Source organism: Falco rusticolus, chromosome 12 (genome assembly GCF_015220075.1).
Source record: "Falco rusticolus isolate bFalRus1 chromosome 12, bFalRus1.pri, whole genome shotgun sequence".
Classification (NCBI taxonomy): Eukaryota; Metazoa; Chordata; class Aves; order Falconiformes; family Falconidae; genus Falco; species Falco rusticolus.
Window position 1 is genome coordinate 28,161,805 of NC_051198.1, and position 24,369 is coordinate 28,186,173.

Genomic DNA, 24,369 nt, shown 5'->3' on the forward strand with positions numbered 1-24,369 from the left:
ATACCTGTTACCTGTTTCTTCAACTTTTCTATTTCTTCTTTCAAACTTTTAATTTCTAAATCTTTGCTTGCTGTTATTGGGCCATCCACTGTTGAATACTGCAGAGCCTGGACTGTCTGGGTGGACTCTAGGAAAAAAATGGAAGAGACAGGGGCAAATTACATGCTTGACATCTGAGGAGGTCAGAAAGAGATTATTGATAAATTAAGACATGCCAAAAGACCCTGCCCACCGAGGATTCTACAACTGGCAATTTCCAGCTACTAAGCCAGTTTTTCAGTAACTGCCAACTGGCCAAACCAAGTTCTTAAGAGTTTTAAGAATGAAATTTTTAGCCATAGTAACCAAGACACAGTGCACACACAATATGTTATACGAAGTTGCATACATGGGATATTTCAGACAAAGAGTAATAGAAATGTAATTTGTCAATGGAAATAATGAATTTTTTTCTGCTAGAAAGCATTCCAGGACTCCGTACATTTATTTTTTTCCACAGTATAAACTGTATCTTACAAAGCTGCAAGTTAATCTAAGTCAAAAAAGTGACAGAACAATTTTTTATTTTTTTTTTTTAAGGACTATACCTTGCAGTTTTCTACTAAGTTCAAGCTTTTCCTGTTCTAGACGTCTTATTCTCCTCTCATAAGCTTCCGTTGCTAAACTATCTTCCAAAGTTCTTTGAATGCTGGCATCAAGATCCATGGAGGGTGGTCCAGCTGTCAGCCTTAGACAGCTGCGGTCTGAAAGCACACTGGGGGAAAAATATTAAACAGTATTGGATTGTACAAGAAGCTGTGTTTAAACTAATTTTAAAAAACACATACCAACCAATAAATAGTTGTTTATATTATTAATTACTATGTGATTTACTATACAGTCAATAATGCTTTGTTAGTATGTGCTCATTAAAAATGGAATTATTTTTTACCTAGTATAACTGATCTCCTCAATGCATTTTTTTGTTACATAGAAGTGAATGAACAACAAAATTATCATTATGGACAGTCTACATTAGCCAGATAGCAAAAAGCAACAATTTATATAGTAACATTACAATAACAGTTTATTTTTAAATAATTAATCAAGTTTCCCAAATACTTTAAAGGCAACAATCACAATAAATGGTGTGAAATTATCACATGACACTGAGGGCATGTACCCATCAGAAATGCTCTGGCCCTGATTCTGCGAATACTCATGTACACATACTACTGCTTCCGCAAATAATCCTTTTGAAGTCCACAGGACACATCGCATAACCAGCATTAAGCACATGTGTTCACAGAAACACAGGCCTGGTTTTTCAATGGTTGCAAACATTCTTTATTTATTTTCATAAATGATCAAGGAGCATACACAGACCTCCTTGTTACTGTTTAATTTAACGCAAGAGATGAACATGACAACAAATATTAATAAAAGTAATTTTTTTTTTTTAATTTCCATTCAGACTTAAAAGAGTGTCCAAGGACTAGAAATAAAACTGGTCTTGAAGTCTAATGAGCCAAGTTCTCTCTGGGTCCAGCCTCTGGTCTTACCTTTGTCATAGGCAGTTAACTTCATACATTATCTGAAAACCACCTTTCTCAACAAAACTCAGGTGCTGACTTTTTAATTCATGCAAATTTTACCTGCAGAGAACTCATTCTTTTGGACAGAGGGCATTTTAGATTATGGCCCAGTGATTTTCTCAATAAACCACATTCTTTGTTGTCTGTTTGCATTTGGTTTTAGAGACAGAAACTTAAGATATTTTGTAACTATCCTACAGATAATTTCGGAACTCTCAACTTACCAGCTACTTGTATATGTGAAACCCACAAACGGTAAATGATGGCCAGAAAATGCAGTGTGTGATGGTGGAGGCATTGTTTCCTAGAAAAATAATAGGAGAGTTGAGTAAGTAATATCCCGCTGGACTTAAAAAGATTTTTGAGTTTAACTATATGTGAAGTATTAGTGATAATATCATATTAACCGTATTCATCCTTACCTACAGCCCAAATAGGAAACGGCATCACCTAAATCTATTTATAATAGCATGCAGTATACTAAAATACAGCACGCTGGCATAAAATGTTTTTGTAATTAAATAGGCTATTGTTGGAGGAAATCACAATATTCCACATATTAAAAGCCAATTTATTCCTTCTTTTTTCCAAGCAGCTCTTAGCACAGTGTCGCCTTTTACTCCCTCCTATACTCCTCTCTGCTATTTAGTCAACAGAACTTCCTGCCTGTAGAATTACCAACCCCACTCCTGAGCAGGCTATCTTTATTTAGAGAGAACAATAGTCAGACATCTACTAGAAAGAAGTAACAGAACAGCATTTTCCACTAGTGCTTTGACCATTTCTTCCTTCATTGCTCCTTTTGCCTGCCAAAGAACTACAAGACAAATCTTTGAGCTTCTCCTCAGGCTAAAATAACCTTGTTGCTATATTACTCAAACAATTATAAGTTCTAATATTCTTAAATATCCTGTTAAAAGTTTCCTGTTTAACCCCAAAACGCAAGGTTCACGTTGCTATACTAGATGGCCTTAATGGGCATCAGAAGAAACTCCCTATGAAGAAGATTATCACATTGAAAGCGCTAAAAGGTTCTAAATTGTCAGAAAAGGTCACAATTTTTTTCTAAACCCAAAGAAAAATTAAAAAGGAACCAATTGTAAATTTTTTCATGTAACACTCGGCAGGACAGAACAGGGAATAAGACTGTATTCAAGAGAAATCCAAAATTACCTTTTTGGTGGTGGTGTCAGCTATATTACATCTTAACCATGACCTTTTAGCAGACAAATCTTCACACCAAAAGAGTTCCCAGAATAAAAGGCAACACCAATGACATGGCTAGATTATGTAAGCACATTAAATCTATGCTGTTGGGCATTTTGGAAACTAAGGACAAGACCAAATACCAAAGCCTTAACTTTCCACTAATTGATAATAAAAATATAAATTATTACAGAGTATGGTTAAGAAAAGTAAAATTCTTTACTTCTTTATATTTTGTTTTCACGTTTCATAGATCTGAGTTTCAAAATCATCTTTACAAATAACTTAAAACAGAGCAAATGCATAACTGTGTGATTTTTACAGTCCATATGACCATTTTCAGTTACCACACAGGTAACCAAACATTGGTTCTAAAATACTGTAAATAATTTGTCTCTTTGGCAAAGATCAAAATAATGCTTTTCTGCTACTTGTGTGAATTAAACTGCATATCAACCACACTGACAAAGTCATAACTGAATCTAAGTCTGTCATGCCTATCAGTAAGGTTAAACAAAAAACTGAACAGTTAAAAACCAGCAGAACTTAGGCTGACTGAACGACACAGTTTTGCCCTTTGTGTTTATGTGTACTTTTACCTTGCTGTTTTAATTTCATTATTACATATGTTATTTTATCATGGGACCACAGTCCCATTCAAAGTTTAGGCAGAACAGTAACAACCGTGGCTTTTCAACCAGCATTGCCTTTTGTCTTCAGCATTGGGCATTCCTCATTTGCTGCATGCCATTCAAATCTTGCAAAGAACTTAGAAAAAAAAAGTCTCATCAGCTTATCTATGGTGCTGATTTCTGTAATAGTAATGCAAGTGTGTGAAACTTCCTCACAAGGTACGTATGAAAGATGCAGGGGAAAACACCTCTAAGTTTCATATAAGGAATCTGAGGCAAAGCAATGTTAAATACAATCTCCACCAGTTGAAGCAAAAACGTAAAAATACCCTCAGGCATGCAAAGCCTTAGGCTAGTTTTTTTCAGAGGTTCTGAGATGCTAGGTGTGAAAAGAAGTGGTAAAAACATAACCTCCTTGTATTAAAACAGAACAAAATACAACCTTCATGTGTTTCAAATTAGGAAACTGAAAAAGACGCTCTAGAAACTAGCATTCGTCTCTTTAACAGTTCAATGGCATTTCATGCGGCCCCCAAACGTCTAAAGCAAATTAAGAACTGGACTCAGTTTTCATGGCTGGGAATCTAGTAACTTGTCACAGAGCATTCCTTCTTCATCTGCAGCTCCCTGCTTCTTCACAAGGGTAAAGCATTCACACTGCACAGGCACCTTCTGAGTGCCTCCATTGGGAGATGAGGCTCTAAAAAGGAGGACTCGTGGACTGGACAACATTAAAATGTGTTTTAATTTAATGCCTCCAAAGGTATTTCAGCTTCACAAATGAAGACTTGCTACATTACAGCATCCACTCTGGCCACCCAATCCCAATAGCTGTTCCTGGACAAAATAATATGCAAACAGATATCTGAAGACTGTGTAAAAAAAGTTTTAAGATCAAAATTCTGCAGCTGTGAAGGGACACGGGCAATATCAGATAGTACTGAGGAAAAAAAATCAAGAAAAAAAGAAGAAAAATGCACGTCATACTATGCAGCTAGATTGATTTGTTTAATTGGCCTGTATGAAAGGATTCTGAGATCTAATCGTAGAATTGTTTAGGTTGGAAAAGACCCTTAAAATTATTCAGTCCAACCGTTACCCCAGGACTGCCGAGTCCACCACTAAACTATGTCCCTAAGCACCACATCTGTATGTCTTTTAAAATACCTTTAGGGACAGCGACTCCACCACATCCCTGGGCAGCCTGTTCCAACGCTTAACAACACTTTCAGTGAAGAATTTTTTTCCTAATATCCAATCTAAACCTCCCCTGGCACAACTTGAGGCCACCTCCTCTTGTCCTATCACTTGCTATTTGGGAGAAGAGAACACAAAGTGTTTTAGTCAGTGTTTTCCATGTTTTACTGTGCAGCTGATGGAAAGGGAATGCAAGTAATGATCATACTACCTGTATCAGTTCTTCTGGCCTATTGCTTATCTGCAGGTCCAGAAAGCTCAGAAACTGAAATACCCAGGCAGTTCAGAAAACAAAAGCAAAAATAGTGAAAATGCTTCACCCCACATTTAAACAGCAGGTTCCTGCATCTTTCAACACACACACATATACAAAAGTACTTCCAAGCAGACAACACAAGGCAGTCCTTTGATGCTAAGACCTCTACCATCCATCAAAGTTCCTGGTCAAAAGCGTACAAACACTAAGGCATTAAAAAACAGTATCTGCAAAGCTTTTTAAGCAAAGGCAAAATAATTTCTTTCTTGCCAAAATTGCTCCTGAAGAAATGGCTGTAACATTTCTCCTAAATTTCCTCAAACTCAAGTCAAATCAGAAAACATGCTGGAAAAAATTTAGTGGGAATGAACTGAATGGAATCTGACTGAGATATGAGCAATTAGAGTAGAGCACTACAACAAAATGCATTATGCAAACATAGTACAAGTCTCAACAATGCTCTGCTAGAAATACTGCGTCTTTGCAGACGTGTATATACATTATTCTTTATAAGACATGGACACTAAGAATTTGTTACTGCAAATAACAGATGTATGTTAGTCAAATACGTGTAAAGTTACAATGAATTTGCAAAATTGAACTGAAGTTATCCTTACACATGTATGTTTTGAGTATCAGCCTCTGCACTATGAATGTATTCCCCTGCCCCAGCTCTTCAAAGCAGCACTTACTTGCTGTTTATGCAGAACACAACGAACACACTGGAGTAAACTGCCAGTTACACGTATTTTGTTATAAAGTACACTATAAAAGCAGTTTTGTCAAAATGTCAATTCTGTACTTACAGAATTTTTTAAGCAATCATCATCCACATCAAAGTTTGATGTATCAGTGGGGCTGCTGACTTCTGGGATGTAAGGTGCCTCACAGTTTCTAATGTTGTCCCAATCAATCCCAGCAAAAAATGGATGGTTCTTAAAGTCTTCTATCCCATTTTGTCCAAGTCGATGCTCTCTGCTACAAATGAGCCTACGGATTAGGTCCTTTGCACTTTCAGAGACATCTGTCACTTGAGCAGGAAACTGAAACCTCTCCTTAAAGAATAAAATAAGATAAAATAGTTTATTACCAAGAAAAAGTTGGGAAAATCATCCTTCTTAGTGGAAATCATTATGTAGATAAAGTAGCGTGCAAATACTCCAGTTCTTAAATACATGCAGGAAGGTTTCTAGGAAAAATTCTTCAAAGGATAGAAGCTGCTAAGATTTCTTAGTCTCCTAGTTCTTCTTTATTTAAATTTCTCTTACACTGTTGAATTCTACAGCTACCTCCATGTGGAAGAACATTTAAGAATCTTCAGCATAAGCCAGCCAATGGATCCACCAGAAAAAAAGCAACATAAAGGAGGGATGTAACGTAGCCAAGAGTTACTGCATAAAGTGAACTAACAGTCATGTTTCCAAATCCAGATTTTTATTTTGAACTGCTCTATCCTAAAGCAGACCATCTGCAATCCATAACCATAAACTTACTATATAGAAACCTATTTTTTTGGTTTACATTTATGAACATTAACATAATTAGTACATAAACCCTCATTTTTAAGTAAGACTAAATTACCTTATTACTTATTAAAAATTAGCTTACAGACAGAAAGTGCACTAACTTTGTGGTTCATTATTTTCCCATAGGTCTCCACCAAGGACTCAGCATAAAAGGGCGTTTCTCCATAAAGCATTTCATACATGCAAACGCCTAGGGACCACCAGTCACACTCGGGCCCGTACTTCCCTTTTCCATCTTCCATGGCCTGCAAGATTTCTGGGGAGATGTAGTCTGGTGTTCCAACTGCCACCGAAGATTGGACCTGTAGAAATCACATTTCCAGGACGAAAATCAACTTCCATTGTTACAGACACTGCTGTTTGTGGCACTGTGCGCATATATATAAATTTAGCCTAGTGTTCTGGTTACGACAGTAACATCTGAACACAAAGGCTTCTAAATTCATAAAAAAATACCTAACCATCCAAGGCACTGCAAAAATAGGCATCCGAATAACATACTGTTGCTAAACTCTTACAAATATTTAATAACAGAGGAAGAACAAAACTGTCAATTCTTAGGCTTAGAGTTGTTAAGTAATTATAGATTAGGTAATCACATATATTAAGCCAAATACTTTGTAAGACTCTGGGACATGATTAACATACTGGAATTACATTCTAATCACACATTCTATGAACTGTGAAAGTTTAAATATACTATTTAAGTATATTATTAGCACATCATCATACTTCAGTATCTCATCCTGCTCATGCTAAAGCTTACATTTTTCATAAAGCCTAGACTTCAGAGCTCAAAACTGAGAGATTCATAGCTCATCAACAAACACCTACGCAGTACAGACAGTTGCAGCTTCTCTTTACTTATTCACGAGTTGACTATATGCATCTGTACAGCTTTTAATATACAGTAAATCCAAGCAGTGTGCAGCCATATTTTGAATCAAGGTTAGTTACATACCAATACCATTACAATTCCATTTTGTTTGACATAAGGCACCTTTTCTCTTTATTAGCACACATTTTAGTGGCTAACAAAGGACTGAAGAAAAGGTGCTTAGGAGTATATCATTCTTCCTAATTTACCGTTCCATCTTCCATCAGTTTCAGACAAGAACCAAAATCTGCTAATCGAATATGTCCATTCATATCCATCAAGATGTTGTCTGGTTTAATATCCCTGCAAATAAAAAACATTTCAGCGTTAGCACAAAAAAATGTATTGCATAACATATAGTCCAAACGTTAACTCTGCAACACTCTTATTAAAAACCAGCAACAAATCAGTACACAGAACACAATCACTCACCATACGGTGCAATTTGCACCAGGGACATCTCATGACAAGGGCTGTAGATCAAACCATATAATGCCTATTAATTTTAGTATGAATTGTGTGGTCAAATTCCTCTCATCTCTCACAGATGGAGAGGAGAATTTTACTTGCTCTGAACTTTTATACATAAAACTTCTCAATCATCTGAAGTAGTAAAGTACTCTCAATTTAAAGATGCACACTTACACCGGAGCTGGAAAACAATCTCTACGCTTTACTACAGAACAAAGGTCAATGAAACCCTAAAATTAACATGTCTTTCATCAACATTTTTCTCCCATGTACATCTCAGTCTGTTGTACAGCTGAAATGACCAACAAAGCTGCTGTACACACGACTGCAGCTCTGCTTAGCCAAATTCTGCAGCTCTCTTGTTCAGGTCATGATACACACTGAAAAAAATCTTTCCAAGCAGGCGACATAATAAATACTCCTTATTTTGCAAACTTGACTTCCCCCCCCCCCCCCCCCCCCCCCAGCTACCTAAATATACTGAAATACAGAGTATCCCCCCAGTATGCAGCTGACTAGGATGAAAGCATCTATGCTCTCTACATCACTAGAGACACATTTATTGTTCAACTTGCAAACTACGTTCAAATGTTGAAATTCCTTTTCATTAAAATAGAGTTATTAGAAATATCCATTAAGCTACTTAAAAAAAATATGACATTATTACATTCTTACTCTATCCCTACCTATTATAGTCAAAAGGTAAACTACGACTGTATGAATTATGTACTGCGAGCACTTTCTCGGTGAACAGTCATATAAAATTGTTGTAAGACATAAGAACAAATCTACTAAAACAAACAAAAAACTGAAGCCCCGACTTCACTTCATTCCCCTAACAACTAATAAATTAAATTAATGTAATCAATTGCTTTGCAGAAAAAATTCAAAATATTCACAAGCTCAGATGTTTAAATTGCAAATGAGAGCAAGGTTTTGTTGTTTGGGGGGTGTGTGTGTGTTTGGGTTGGTTTGTTTTTTAATAAAAATTGAGTTATAAACAATGTTTACAAGAATGTATAATGACAAAAAAATTAGAACACCACAATCAACATTATAGAAGCAATGGCATGGAGACGTCGCACTGCTACACATTCAGTGACAATGAACATGGTAACAGTATGTTGTCTGAAGAAAAATACTTTCTGAATTTGTGTTACCCAAAGACAAGCAGGCAGTGGCCCATGATGAAAACAAATTTTAGCCACCTTATACATATGCAGAAACAAAGTAAAAAGCAAACACACGACTTAACAAACCATACTTTTGCATCCTGCAACTGAGCATAAAGACAATTCTCAACAAAGTAAATCATAAAAATTAACTGAGTCCATTCTCTAAACAACATTCTTCCGCTTCATTTTTTGCTGACACTGAATAAGCCGAAGAACTGCAACCTCCAGATTGAAATAGTTTTATTTATTTTACATTCACCCACCAAAAACATTCCTTAAACATGTTTCTAAATAAAAACAAACACATGCTATTGAGACCTCTGGAATTATAACTTAAGCTCAAAACACTGTGCAAAAACATGCACCTAAAATCAAGTTCCTCTTAGAAGCTGGACCTAGTTCAAGCTAAACAAAAACATGAGTCACCCTTGAGGCTCCATTTATCCATGTTCTATCTTTTAATATATTCCCAAGAGAAACAATAATAATAATAATAGTAGTAATCATCATCATGCCAACGCCCCCCATTCAATCTCACAAAACTGCAGAAAACATGAAAAAAATCTCACGCTGCTGTCAACGCTGCAAAAAACTAAACCTGCAAAAAACATTGAAAGCACTGAGAAGAACAAGTATTTCTTGCAGAGTCAAGTTTGTAAGGTTCAGTAATAACTTCGTAAGAATAATTTTTATTGTTAAGGGGAAAAAAAAAGAGAGACCAACTTAATGCATACAAATTCTTTTCGGCTCTTGTAACAGAAGGTATGGGTTGTGAAGAACTGTACTGAATTCAAGTGAACTACATTAATAAAAGGCAGTTTGAAATACAAGAATTGCTGGCACCTGCAGAGCAGAGTAGGCTATAAGCAAAGGGGAAGTTAAGAAAATTATGAGCCCCAGACGGGAACAAGGAAGGGGAGTAATTATTGCCAGGGTAACTGAAGAGTTTGAAGGTGGTGATTATCAGGAAAAATAATCTACCATAACTACTCCATCTCTACTGAGCCTGCAGCTGTTAGACTGCATTAAACTTTCAAGTTTTTTTCCAGGTATTTGTTTTGAACATCATTTGGTGATTCTCCCTTAGTGATCAGAACTGATACATCTTCTGTTCTAAACAGCATGGGCTTCCCCCTTCACACCCCCTCCACGTTCCCTGGCTTATCCCAGTTTCTTCACTGTATGAACTGGTTCTGGTTCCCTCGCACACTTCCATCTCGGTTGCAGTTTTATTCCCATCACTCTCTCCCTCCTAAACTAACCTCAAAAGCCAAGATGTCCAATTCTCCACAGCCTATCCAACCCACGTCTCCTCCCCTTTTATTTACTTTTTTCACTCCTAGCTTCATTCCTAAATCATAATCTCCTGCATGTACACATTTAACTAATCTTTTTTTCACCCACCTCTCTTCTCAGCAGTCACTGTTGCCCCAGTCACATCCCAGATTCCCCTCCCATTCTTACTGGCTTCATATTCCCTCAATCCTTACTATCCTCTTTCCTCATGTCCAATTTTTGTTCTGCTGCACAGGAATCTTCTTTGGTACCAAAAAGAGCAACACTATTAACAACAAAGAGTTTCCACGCTGTCTCTAGTGTCTATTTACTAGCATTTTCCAGAACTGCAGAGCAAGTCTCTTCATTCTTACAGCTCTGAAACAGCGCATACCTACAGCAGAAGAAAACTGAAAAGCATTAGGGACCAAACTCTGCATATGGTTGTTTGAAACTCTTTAACAACTGCCATACTAAGGGGAAAATTACAACCTGAAAATATGTAGGTGTGGGGCAGAAGAATGAAAATGCTCAGGACTCAAGGAAGATTCTCTCCTGGATTTCAACAGTGTCTCCATTTCCCAGAGCAGAAAAATCTCTCACAGGGCTTGTAAGAATTCTTTTATTCGTTTAAAATCTATATAGGAAAAGCAATGTGTGTTTCTTGATCTTGTTCCTGGAAAGAAATGACACTTACTGCTTCAGGCAGATACTATGGAAGGAAAATTCCAGACCAAGTAGCTAAAATATGGCAAAAGTAATGAGCAAATAATGAAACGTTACATGGTTTAGTGAATAGACCACTGGGCTGAATCCTCTGTAGATGAGTTACTAGGTGACTGTGGGCAAACCAGCTCAACATCACTCAACAATAACACTGGTGCTCAGTCAAGCAACTAATACCATCTGGCTAGAAGGCTATGGAGCACTAATACTTTAATAACCCTGTAATTAGTTCACTTTAATGAAAGATCTGCTCACTTGAAACATGAAATAATAATTCAGTTTCAAGAAGTATAAGCATTTGGAAGCCATTTTATGAACCAGATTTATAGTGGGAACAAGTATGGAATTGGGCAATTGCTCCACCACCACTGTACCCCCTCTGGAGAGACCATGAGTTCCACCAAGTCCCGGACAGCTCAGCCTCACTTGACAGCAACTTCTGCGAGAATGTGGGAAGCCCAATGTGCAATGGCTACAGGTTGCCAGAGTTACACCTCATACAAACCAAGCTAGAAGCTCTTCAAACATACTCCACGGTGAATGAAGGGGACACGGGTACTCAGCATACCTAAAGAAATACAAACCTTCCTTATATCAACTTTTTCGTAGCATTACCAACTGAAGACATGAACTGCACAAAGACTGACTGCTCTTCTGCCTTTTTTTTTTTTTTTGATACACCAGCACCAAATAAACTTCTTTAAGAACACGCATGTCCATTTAAACCATGACTCCAACTCAGAATAGAGAAGTGACTGCTATTTTACTGAGCTGCATTGGCCTTGACTGTAGGAGAAAAATCAGCACTGCAGAGTAGCCTGGATAAAGTGGTGTTCTTTGTACCTGTTTTGCAGACTTCAGTTATTTACTTCTGTTCATCTGGAGAACGCAATAGGAATAAACAGTCTGTGTGATACTGGAATCACTTGCACAGAAAATTAGTGTGGTGGCTTATGAAAAAATTTTGAAAAATCTTTAATGAATCATTTTTCATAATGTTTCTCGGTTTAATCTGGGGAGCTGTTCTTCAGATTGGCACGCTTACCTGGATGACTTCACTCACCTCTCTTTAAAACAGTTTACTTTCTTAAGCCATAATTAAAACCCAAACATTTTACATACTGTGTTAATATAAACAACATTCTGAAATAGGACTACAGCAGATATCTGGATTATTGCCATTTGTTTTGATTTCTCTGTTAATGAGCCAGAGTAGAATTTCATTTGTTCAGTAAGACTCAAGAAAAAGTATCCCCTCTGAGACATGCTAAATCCATAGCACATTCCAGCTGTAAAACAAACTAAAAAGAATTTTTAATACATGTGAACGTATTTTTTTTTCCTGGATTAATTTCTGATACTAAATGAAACTTCAGAAATAGTGAAGCCTTGCATATTGAGATTTGGACTAGACAACCTCGCTAAGTTCCTTACAACTTGAATCATCTGATCATCTTATGGTTTCAAAGCATACCTGTTCCTGAGGTTCATCTATGTCATTCTTTGAATCACTGAATCAATGTTACTCAGTTATTGGCAAGACCACTTGGAGTTCTTTGGGTCTATGGCACAGGAAGCAGCCGATTCCAGAGGAATCTGAGGTTAATTTTGTTTCATGGGCAGCCTCGTGGAGGCAGGGAACCAGACAAACAGAAAGGAAGATACATCAGTGACGTTTAATGCAAGAACTGTAACTGATTAAGCAGCAGTCATGTCAGACACCACACCAGTGATTATGCTAATGGACCAATTTACAGGCCCACATCTCTAAGTTTACGTGATAAAAAACCCTACTGGCATTAAAGAGTTTGTGACCAGTAGGGATATCCCTCCTCTTGGTGTTTAGCTATGATGCAGAATGTGCTCGCTTTGGTTATTCATTTGTATTGTGTTTATTCTTTTTTTTCCAAAACAAAAATGACCCGGCAGAAATGGAGGGAAAAGTGAATCCTTCCCTGTAACCAGTATCAACAAAAGGCGGCCAGATAGTGCAAGAGGGCACCTCTCAATATGTCCAATACGTTCACATTTGAACAAACATTTCAGATGTCAATGGTCTGGCCTCATGTACACGGTGTGCTCTTCAAAAAGCTGCAGAACTGAAATGACAGTAAAGGGGCTTATGTGGTTCTAAATGCAACAACTGCCATGTGAGCTGAGCCTGAAGAAAGACATGGACCTGTCTGAAGTTAAAGGAGCAATGTGAGAGCTGAACTGCCAGTTTATTTTAGCCAACTGGGTAAGAAAGGGGTAATTTAGAGAATTTTTTTTTCTAATGTTAACATTAGAAAAGCATGGAAATTAATTCATTTTCCTAATCAGGTCATAAGCCACAAGATTTGCTGTCCTTGGAATAGTAAAGAACAAAGTAAATAGCTTATGTAAAATTATTTTACTGTGGAATCTTCACATGGTGGACAGTATTTTTTTTAATGCTACCAATGCAAATTAAAATACCAGCAGATGAGAAAAATAAATTAGTTTCAGGTGTAACTGCTGGCACAGAGAAACTGATCCAGACAACTTATTACTAACTGATGATTCACAGCACATTATTTTCTCATTATACATGCAAAAGCATTCCCCAAAAGTATAAATCAAAAGGTTAAAAGCAGACATCAATGATTACAATTATCCACTCTTACAAAAAGAAATGTTATCCTTTGCCAAGATACCTACTCCAAAAAAACATAACCAGTATCTTACTGCCTGGACTTTTTATCCAAAATTCCTTAAGCATACCAGGATTATCCTTAGTTGGGACAGAAATTTGGCAAACTGTTTATTTCACTCCCTCCTGTTGTTTCAGGCAGACTCTTCTTCCACACTCCTCCTCACACAGAAACGCTACATCCACAATAAGAAATGAAGACATTTGGTTTTGGCAGCACTCCAATGAAAGGAGAAAATTTGATGCCTGCAAAATTTTTATTAAGGTAATCAGTGATGCCATACCAACAGCCCACTTCAGATATGCAGAGTGAAACAGCTGGTGAACTTCCATCAAGAATACTAGTCAATGGATGCATTTTAGTGTTTTTTTTTTTCCACAAGCAAACCTACGGACATTGATGTCCAGCAGCTTATTTCTGTTTTCCATTACAGTATACTGGGTTGTATCAAAGTCAAAGCTGCCATATTCTGCCAACTACAGTTTATCTGAATTCCAGTGAGCAAATCTAGAAATACACTCCATCTGGCAGAAAGACCAATGTGCACTGAGCCAAATTAGATTTGGAGAGCCGACAGTTATTCTCTAGTAATCCCAAAAAGATAGGCTGCACAAGATAGCAGCATGACAAAACTGGAATATGCTGTACCTCATTAACCATGCCTCTTATCAAGACTCTACTGTGCCTTCTCCTAAACAGACAGTCCTCCACTTTTGGGTGTAATCCAAACAGTGCATATTTCAACTGAATTCAAAATCATTTAAATAACTTTGATCACAACCTTATTATTTACATAGCACCCAAACAGTTGCATCATGTTTGTATATTAAACAAAACCTGCTTCACATAAAGCTAACAAACTAAAGCTTGCAACTGAAAAAAGACACAGTAGCCTTGCATATAGCCTTGAAGTCAATAGGAATAGTCAAAGACTAAACATTTTAGAATTTAAGCCTTAATAAGCAAAGCAACTATATGGAAAAAATAAATGCTATAAAAAAACCCTCTTATTTTAAAATTACAATTAAGAAGTTCAACTCTTTTTCTTAAAAAGTATCTTAATACTGTAAAACTCCCTGGGTTTCTCATTGATCATTATGTATACGTTGTTCCAGGAACATGCGGCAATTCACCTCTACCAAAAGAATCTCGCTATTCTCAACAGCAAGAGATTAATTTAAATCTTACTAAAGTCAGTGGACAAACTCCCATCAATTACTAGGGAACATCAACCAAACCAAGACAATAAAGGTTCTAGGTCTGTGATAGTCACTAGTTACTGATCTGTGTGTGCAATTTTATATTCATACTGTTACACATCCTGACCAAATTTCATTCTTAGTAATATTACAATACTAAAAGAAAAACAACACAGAAATCAAGGTTTCACATACTAAATGCAGTACATGTGCTACATCACATGCAGAATCCGGTAGTGAATCCAAATTTACTTAGTTTCAGGCTATACGTGCTGCTACTTTTTTAATCCCTAATCCAGATTGAAAGTAGTAAATTCTGTGTCCACTAAAAATAACATAATTACATTCCTCTTTTACTACAAAGAACTGGTACCACAGACTTGAAGTATAAAATGCAAAAAAGACTAAAGCAAACTGTCATCTGCACTGAGTGTGGGTTACACAAGAAGTAATGAATTTAAATCCCAATGAAAGATACTTAGATGAGACATTAGAAAACACTTTCATAATGATGACAGTAGGACACTGGAACAAATTGCTTAGGGAAATTTCATCATCGTCATTATTTTGTTTTTTAAGAACTGGTTAGACAAACATCTGTCAAGACTGGTTTAGCTATAGTTTGATCTTGCCTTGCAGCAGAGGAAAAGTATTAGCTGACCTCTCCATGTCCTCTCCCAGTCCTTTTCTCTAGAGTCTTTAATTTCTGCCACTAAGACAAGTATTCTGGACACAACAGAGTATTTAGCTAATGGTATCCAATGTTCTTTATGAATTTCAAATGCTAATAAAGGAAATAATAACAAACAACAGGGAATGAGTACATCAGCCAACACATATACATCTTGAGTTTGTTCAGGCACCGATACTCATTCCTGAACACTCGAACTGAGTGCAGTTACTGGCTTATAAATATATGCTCCACCACATCACATTATAATGTCCTAGAATTAATTTACCTTAGAAAAATGTCTCCCTGTGGCCTTTGTGCATATGTATTTGCTTTCAAATAATGGATCTTTCCAATACGGTAACAGTTCTGAAACAAGGATAATTATTTTTTAAAGCTGCTTATATCCAGGGGTATTTTTCCTTCTTTTACAAAACTAAGTATATGGGGTGATTTGAAAAATTCTTTTTGATAAGCACTTGGCAGCTACACACTCCCTGTAGCTATTGTCTTTCACCTAAAATGCTAATCAGCTGGCAGAACTGGGTATCTATGCAGAAAACCCTCACATGCACGTTAGGTCCCTCATGCAGTTTTTTGAAGAGATGTCAGGGCAAAGTCACTTGTGATGCCTACAGATTAATTCTATTGTCTTGTCAGTTTTGCAGACTAAAACCTGGAACAGACCCTGTCATTTTTAGTAGCTTACAATGCTGATTTATAGGCGTTATTTTAAACATTCACAAAATAAGAGTTGTAGACATTATCAGCAAGGCAATTCCTTACAGCAAACAATCACGGACATAACATAAAGACTGATATCCAATGCATCCTGAAACTAGTTGAAGTTTAAATTTAAAAATAATAATTAAAAAAAAAATTACAAATATGACTACCAAACATTGGAACCGCAAAAAAAACAAATTAAAAAACCCTCAAAAATTGAACTGGCCTCTCACAGTACATGTGACACAGCAACAATACAGGAGCTTGTAACTTTCCTCAGGGTTCTCTAATACCCAAGTTATTCACATTAGACCAAAACTTGTAGAACTCAAGTATAAAATCCAGCACATAAAAAGAACTGAACATTTGAATGAATAGAAGAGTATTGTCAAGTAAAAACTCATGCATACAAACACTACAGCCTTGCACCATATTCCTTTTCAGGTAATTTTAGTAGTTTCAAACAGCTATTTATGATGGTCTCTCAGGATGCAAAGTATTTGAGGTACAAGCACAAAAGTTTCAAAAGATGTGAAAACAGAAGATGGGAGAAACAAAACAGGAATGTTTTTGAATTTTAGGAACAAAAGTCAATTTGAAAAACAGGTACTTCTTTGAAAAGTCCAAACATCAGCATAGGATTATTAGTAAAAATTGCTACTAACTGATTGCAATTGGTAAAACTCAAGGGGACAATGCTCAGAAATTGGATAAATATTCTTAAAGGAAGCAAGACAAATTGCAACATAACTACAGACCAATACTCTACAGCTCCCAGTAATTGATCAAAGGCTATTCAGAATTAAGGTTAATTTGGAAGGACTACTCAAAATCCAACTGGACATGGTGCTCGGCAATCTGCTCTCATTGACCTGCTCTGAGGCAGAAGGGCTGGACTAATTGATCTCAAGAGGTCCCTTTCAACCTCAACCATCCTGTGATTCTGAAATTATGATTAAAGCTGCCTTTTCAATTTTATTTCAATAACAACATTCTGGTTATATTGTATCAGAGTCCCCCAAATCTAATTCTGAAATGCAGCAACACAAAGATACCACACATTCAGTTGTAGCAGCATAATTTCTGGTATCTTGTAGCTCAAGACAGAATAAGTCTTTAGCCTTAGTATTAATAGTGTGCCTATCTTTGCACTGGAAATTGCAGTTCATAAAAATTGGCAAAGTCTCTCTGTCTCTTAACTTTACAAGGATATAACACGTAAACCCACAAAATCGTCTTGATCACATCTTGATATTTAGTAGTAGTCAGGCTTACAAGATCTGTTAAAATGAAGAAGTTCCTCTTCCTGCTCTACAGTCTAACAAACAGAAAGCCCCTATTTATCCTAAATACTCAGCCATCAAGGTTAGTCTTTGACACCGGTGACACTGTTAAGTTAATAAATGCTGGCAAGGCTGGCCTCAAGCCATTAGATAACACTACATGAGCAGCCATCTACACCACAGCTCCTTGGCACAGGTTTTCATTGTGTAACCAGTCCTGGCTGTCAGAGGAGACTTACCTCCTCCTAAGAACAGCTTCAGCATTCGAGTCTGCAGCTACGGCAGGGCACAGCGGCCAAGCCTCTTCCTTGTGTCTCAGAAGTGTGGGAACCACAGCTCCATTCCCCAAAGCAGTTTTTCTTTCATGTAACAATTTCAAGAAAAGTTTACAGTTGCTGCCAGATAATGTTAAAGGATCAGCGAGCTGGTTTGTATTATATGTATTATTATTTTATATATCAATTATTATATAGGCGTAACTTCATCAAATGGTTTGCCGCTGACATCAGGAGCCCCGGCAATGTTCACAGCTTACCCTAATGTCTCTTGCTTTCCTTGACTAAGGACTCCATCCTCGTCTGACTCCCTAGTTAACCATATTGAATCTCACAGTACAACAATTTTGAATCTAACAAGCAAAGGAAGATAAGATTTTTATTTTTCAAACAAACAGCAGCAAGGCAAGGTTTATAGGAAGACTTTTGGGTGGTAATATATATATATGGCATTTGCTGAAGATGCAAACTAGGCACTATCCTGGTCTCGACTACTTATCTAAATCTTATATTCCAGTGCATGGATTACTTTTCTCACTATGTGTTCCTTAGCTAAATTGTTCATAAATTTGAACATAAAGTAACCATATATATGCATGCTCTTCTACTGTTATGAAAGAATATTCTCAGGAATACACAGGCACTAGTACAGCATGCATCAGTATATGTAGAAGAAAAGGATTTACATCAGGACTGTTTGCTTTTAGACTGTTCTTCAGAAACTACTTGCACGCAGGAGGGTTCAAAATAGGTGTTTAAATTATACTTTCATGTGACTAATTAACTGTACCTACACTGAAAATACAACAATAACTTGAAATGAAGGAACCTCTGGGGGAAAAAAAAAAGGCGATGCAGGGCATAGATTGCTCACTTAGCAAGCAGCCTACACCAGAGGGGCCCTGAACATAAAGAACAGTTGAAAATGGGCTGTTAACCTTAAGTTTTGCCACGGTGGGTGGGTTACGTACTACTTGGGAAGGAAGAGTTAGGAAACTTTAATTTAGAAATTCATAAAATAATTTAGCATTTAGAAAACAAAATAAAACCCCTGAGTTCACTCTTCTACCTCCATCTGGTGTTCTAGTTTTCTAATAAGCTACAAATACATGCCGTGGAGGACCTGGCTGAGTGCACTCACTATTTTCACCTCTCTAACCTGCCCAGCTGTCACAATGCTTTTTTTGGATCTAATCATTCTGCTTATAGTTTCACATTCCTCAACAGAAACTCCACACCAACAACATTCATCACAGAAAATGGCCATTTGAGTCAAAACTCAAGAGAATAATGGCCTTCAAGTTTAAGCCCAAAGTTTCATGAATATTGAAAAACAACATGAAGTATGTGGCAGACAAACAACTATCGTAGAAGTACATTCAAATATCTTGAACACAGTTTGCTCTTTTTTATGGCTGTCTACTAGATGATACTTTAAAATAGTTACTAAAAAACAAACTAATTTAAGCTGATGGTGACAGAAACAAATTTCATTGACCAGTCAATTTTAAATATTACATTTATTCACTTAAGATTTCGATGTAATTATAATGGAATACCAAGCAGCTCTTCTGAACTCTGTGAACTTCAGTTGACAGAGCTGCTTCTGGGTTGCTGAACTGTACTCTTTTGTATAATTCTACACTTCTCCTCCAAAAGATAGGAATAAAAATATTATCATTATAATTAAAAGAAATAACGCCCCCTTGTATATTTGCCATGTTTCCCCACATCAACTTTACTGGAATTCCATTTTGGCTTCTAAGAATTTAAGTAAACAGATTAAGAACTCCACAACCACCACCCTGCAGCATATTCTAAAGATTAAAAAATTAAAGTCTGCTAAGTAAGGCTAATTCATGTCAAAGCTTTTAGATTTCTAATAGTATCATGAGTTACTGGTGGGTAAAGCAGTAGAAAGAGTAAGCTCCTTAAGAATGTTATGTCCATCTGTGAGTGCCATCTGTCAAAGAAATCCTGAAAGAAGAGGCTAACTAAGAATCCGGAATATGCCCAGCTGTTGTACCGTAAATTACTACTTATGCTAGAAAACCTTTAACACATATTTCTAGGCAGATAAATGTTTTCTTTCCTATTGATTCTGATTTTAGATATGCAGTCTCTGCTCTCTGTATTTCAGTAAAGCCATACACAGCCTCTGTAACAGCTGATTACATTAAATAATTCTGAGTAAATCAGACAACATAAACAGAGGACTTGCTTGGTTTTGACAATGAGAATCAAAAAATGTTTTGTCTACTCATGTTTTCAAAATGCACTGACAATACTAAGAAACCAATTCACAGAAGAATTTTCACTCAGAGGCTACTGGAAAATTTAGCAAGTTTTAATACATATTCTTTTATAGGCATTTGTACGTGTATCTGTATTAAGACACACATATATATTTTTTTAGTTATCAGGAATATTTGTAAGTGCTGAAGCAAGCCGTTAGTTGCAAATCACTAGAAAATTTCTGGGACTGATGAAGAAACAAACTGACCTGCTGGGTCCATACTGCATCCCACAGCAACAAAAATATAAATATACCAAGAATTATGGGAGGTGAGGGAAAGGGAGGTCTGTACAAATATGAGTTCTGAGATCACTAGATGCTTTTCATTTTGCCAAAGGAAGGGCATACAGTCTTAATATAAGCTTGATCTTATCCCTCTGCCATCCATGTACTTTATCAGCAATACAAATCATCATGAAGCTGTAAAAATATATTAAAGGGGGGAAAAAAACCCCACACAGAACGTCAAACATACTTTAAAGACAACCGAAATATAAAGGAATAGAGAGCACACTGCAAAAATCTAAATAGATTCTTGTTCCTGAGTTATGCTGGAAATAGAACAAAGATAAGAAGCAAAGCTGCAAGTAAACCCTGGGGGCTATAAAAAATGGTTTACAATGAGAAGAAAACCAATGCTATCCCAAGAGAACAAATAGATACATCAAATACTTGCCATAGCTCTTGCAACACGTGAAGCAGCACTGTTATATCCTATATATTTTACTGTTTTTCCCCCGGGCTAGTATAGCTTTAGATTTCACATATTTTTCAAAAGACTGCCCGCAGGAAGAGAGAATGTTGCAGAAAATACTACTACTATACAGCCATTTTAATGTGCTGCACATATCCTTTGATTTCATCCTCCTTCACCCAATAAAGGTTTACTCAGCAGATACACAGCTTCTTGTGATTCCTCTTTTTTTAATGGAAGTCAGCATTGTTAAGAATATTTACCTCTCTCCAAAAGAGAGCAAAGTGGCGGGGCATGTGGGGAAAGGCTACTGAAGAACAACAGACAGAAGTATTACTTTACCAAATATGTCTCCTACTTCACTGTGCCCTAAATTAACAGTATATAGGTTGAATGCTAATAAGAACGAAGATTCATTCCGAGTAAGTAAAAAGTAGAACAGTGGAGAGACCAAAGAACCTACCGCTCCTGAAATAATCAAACTAAATTTAGGATAATCTCTCTTGCTTCCCCCAGCTCGATAATGTTCCTCACTGCATTGCAAATATGGAATTGTATTTATCAATACAATATCAATACAAAGCAAATAGCTTTTAGTTATTTGCCAAAAATAAAATGTGTTAATGAATAACCATGTAGAAGGAATTCCATTCACAAATTGTTAAAATACAGCAGAAGATACTGCCATCAAACACAAGAAACGCCAAGTGACTGATTTTTAGGTACAGAGAAAAAAATCAGTAAGAATATGTGTGAAAACACATCCAGGTATGTGTACAATGGAAGGAAGAAAAATTGCATTTCACTGGAAAATTAGATTATTTCATGTTATTATTCATTCCACGCCAACCACATGAATAGCTGCTAGTTCAACCTGATCGGTATTGATACAGGCTGAATCAAAGCCTTGCTGGGGGCAGCCAGAAGAATGAGTGCCTTACAGGAGCGTACATTGCAAGGCTTTGTGCTGAAAAGAAAGCAGCAGTAGAGGACTGCTACGGTTTCCTGCATGCTATTCCATAGCCAGATGGGGAATCATATCATGACCCTCTCATGAAATTCTCAACCAAGTCCTTCACAGGGAGGACAGCACACAAGGTAGAAGAACCCACCAGCAGAAAGAGCTGAATAGGGACATAAATGGCTCTAAACCAATGAGGGAAACACAAGCAAAGAAACATACAAATCCTCCCACCCCTGTCATGATGACTTCTTTTTTTCTTTACTCAGGACTCCAAAATAATTTTTTTAATGGTGGAAAGTAAACATTGTGCCTAGTTGCTCAGCTTCGGCATGCTGAGTGGGGGGTAGCACTTGCCTGCTGAGAGACCTAAAGCACCACACCGCAGCAGCCACGCCGGGCACATCGGTCTCGCCCGCACAACCAGCCTTCCTCAAACCTGGACACAAGAGAAGCTGGTAATGGAACCTTTTGAGTCAGAAGTCCTACCCTGACAGGTAAAAGAAGATGCACTTTATGTTACTATTTGACATTAGCTTTTCAGTTGTGCTAAGCTAATTCAATGTGAAAAATGTAAGGTTTGTTTCTGTGTCCAGAGCAGTTACAAGGTAGGCTTGAAGACTCCCCAGAAGGCTCCTATCCCCATCTGAAAAACAGTTTTACTACTTCTTGAAAGAAGTTTTTTTCCCCTCTTATTTTGCTGTTTTGAGACAGTAGGGTGCTTTGCTTTTTGACACTTAAATTACACTCAAAGTAACAAATTTCTGGCCTATATATGAGGTTTGGGATTTTCATTTTAACTCCTTACAGTCAGGCGTTCTTCCACCCTGCCTACTTTTCAGGCTGCGGAGGATTTTGGGTGAGACCTTTGTAAGACACTGACGTTATGATCCTTCATCTGACCATCGGATACCAAGCAAGATGGGGCACAGTCTGGGGAAATTTTTTCTCTTCGGAAAGATGAGCTCCCTGACCCTTTGCTGTACAGCACGATGCATGGAAGCAGAAAGCAAAAGGCAGAAAACAGTGAACAGAAGGACATGACCCACGTGAGGATGTACTGAACATTCCTAGCCTGACTGCTGATTATTTCAATGCCAGGCTATTTTGTTAACCTGTGGTTTTTTAATTGTGCTTTTTTGACATTAAGTGTTCATACATTAATTGCAGAAGGAAGGATTTTGTCAGAAAGCAAATTTTTGAGTCTTAAAAATGCTGAAAAGCAGCACCCTGTGCAGACCGCTGAAGGGGAAAGTGGTTAAGAGTCAGGTTGCATCTCTGCTAAGAATCGTTTGCTGAAGCACCCAGGTGAACCAGAAGCCTGCATCTCAGTGAAAACTATGGGGAAATACTCCAGCTTTGTTATTTTTAGATCCTATGACACAATACAACAGAATTATTATTGAAAAGTTACAATGAGAAAAACATACTGTAGGAAACTAGGCACTTCATACCACTGCTATTTTTTTTTTAATTAGAGATTATGACATAATCAATTTGATATGCCTAAATTACAAGTGTTTATATTGAAGACAGATTCAAATAAAGAACTGCAGGTGAGTGAAAGCTGGGGATGAGTTCACACTTTTAAAAGGAAGTCAAAGAATATTACCTTTGAACAAACAGTTATTTAGGGATATTCAGAAGTGTAACCCCTGCCCCCAGCCCTCAGAAGTCACTCCTATCTTCCTCCCCTTTTTGTTTCCCTAGCTCCCATGATTGTTTTCTGTCTGGTATCCTCCTCCATTTAAATAGCTCGTCACTTGGAGGATCAAAGTTGCTATTTTCAGTCACTTAACCTACAGCTAATCTCATTGTTGCTTGCCTGTTTAAGTAGAATTAGTTGTCTGCTGTGCACCTGATGGCTAACAAGGAGATTGTCTAAGTCCTTGGCTATATGTAATGTTAAAGAAGGTGCATTTCAGAACTCACATAACGAGCGGTTTCAGCTCATTAGTTTTGATGCTTGATTTTATAGAGCTGATTGATATTTGAACTTATGTGACTTGAATAATGTCTGTATTATTCATTATTGTCTGGCTGAGACTCAAGCATTGCCTTCCTCTCTCTGGAAACCAAAGTGAAAAGCAAATTTTTTAGAGCAGGGAACAGCAGTTTGGAACTTAAACTAGCAAGCAGACCAGTTACTCTACAAATTATTTATTAACATGACAGATAAACAGAGTTAATAAAAAATTTTCCTTAGGTACGTGATCTCTCTGATCTGCTTCAGGAAAAGCCTGAGTAAAGAACAAAGTAAAAAGTTTACTCAATTTTATCCGAAAGTGTGTAATCAAAGACCACTCCTAATTGGTGCCTCTGCCTTAGCTCCAACCAGGAGAGACTTTTCTGAATTCACCACCAGCCAGAAGGCTTCCAGCAGGGTGTTTATTTTAAAAATTGGAAAACTTTTTCCATAGCTCTTGACATTATCAACATCATTACCAAAGTATTCTGATAAAACAACGCTTCAGAAGTAAGCAAGGTTACCTACATGTCTAACAATTTGTCTTCCCCCACAGCTTCCAAGAAAAACACCTACTCTGTTTTGAAACATCAGAAGGCAACGGACACTGTTTAAATACTGAGTTTTTAGTACTCAACTTGAGACGATCTGTTCTAAATAGATCATAAATACCAGGTTGGAAGGGACCTCAAGGATCATCTGGTCCAGCCTT

General features: G+C 37.1%; 1 protein-coding gene across 8 annotated transcripts in view; it reads right to left on the minus strand.

The window, feature by feature from the left end:
* CDC42BPA (CDC42 binding protein kinase alpha) overlaps positions 1–24,369 on the minus strand; it is a 189,448-nt gene that overhangs the window by 73,337 nt on the left and 91,742 nt on the right. For all 8 annotated transcript variants that reach the window (XM_037405883.1, XM_037405880.1, XM_037405879.1 and 5 more), the window contains exons 7-12: positions 7,478–7,571; positions 6,493–6,693; positions 5,672–5,920; positions 1,799–1,878; positions 588–754; positions 5–127 (exon numbers count right to left, since the gene is read on the minus strand). In XM_037405883.1, the coding sequence (XP_037261780.1) occupies positions 5–127; positions 588–754; positions 1,799–1,878; positions 5,672–5,920; positions 6,493–6,693; positions 7,478–7,571 (914 nt within the window). The remainder of the gene's footprint in view (positions 1–4; positions 128–587; positions 755–1,798; positions 1,879–5,671; positions 5,921–6,492; positions 6,694–7,477; positions 7,572–24,369) is intronic.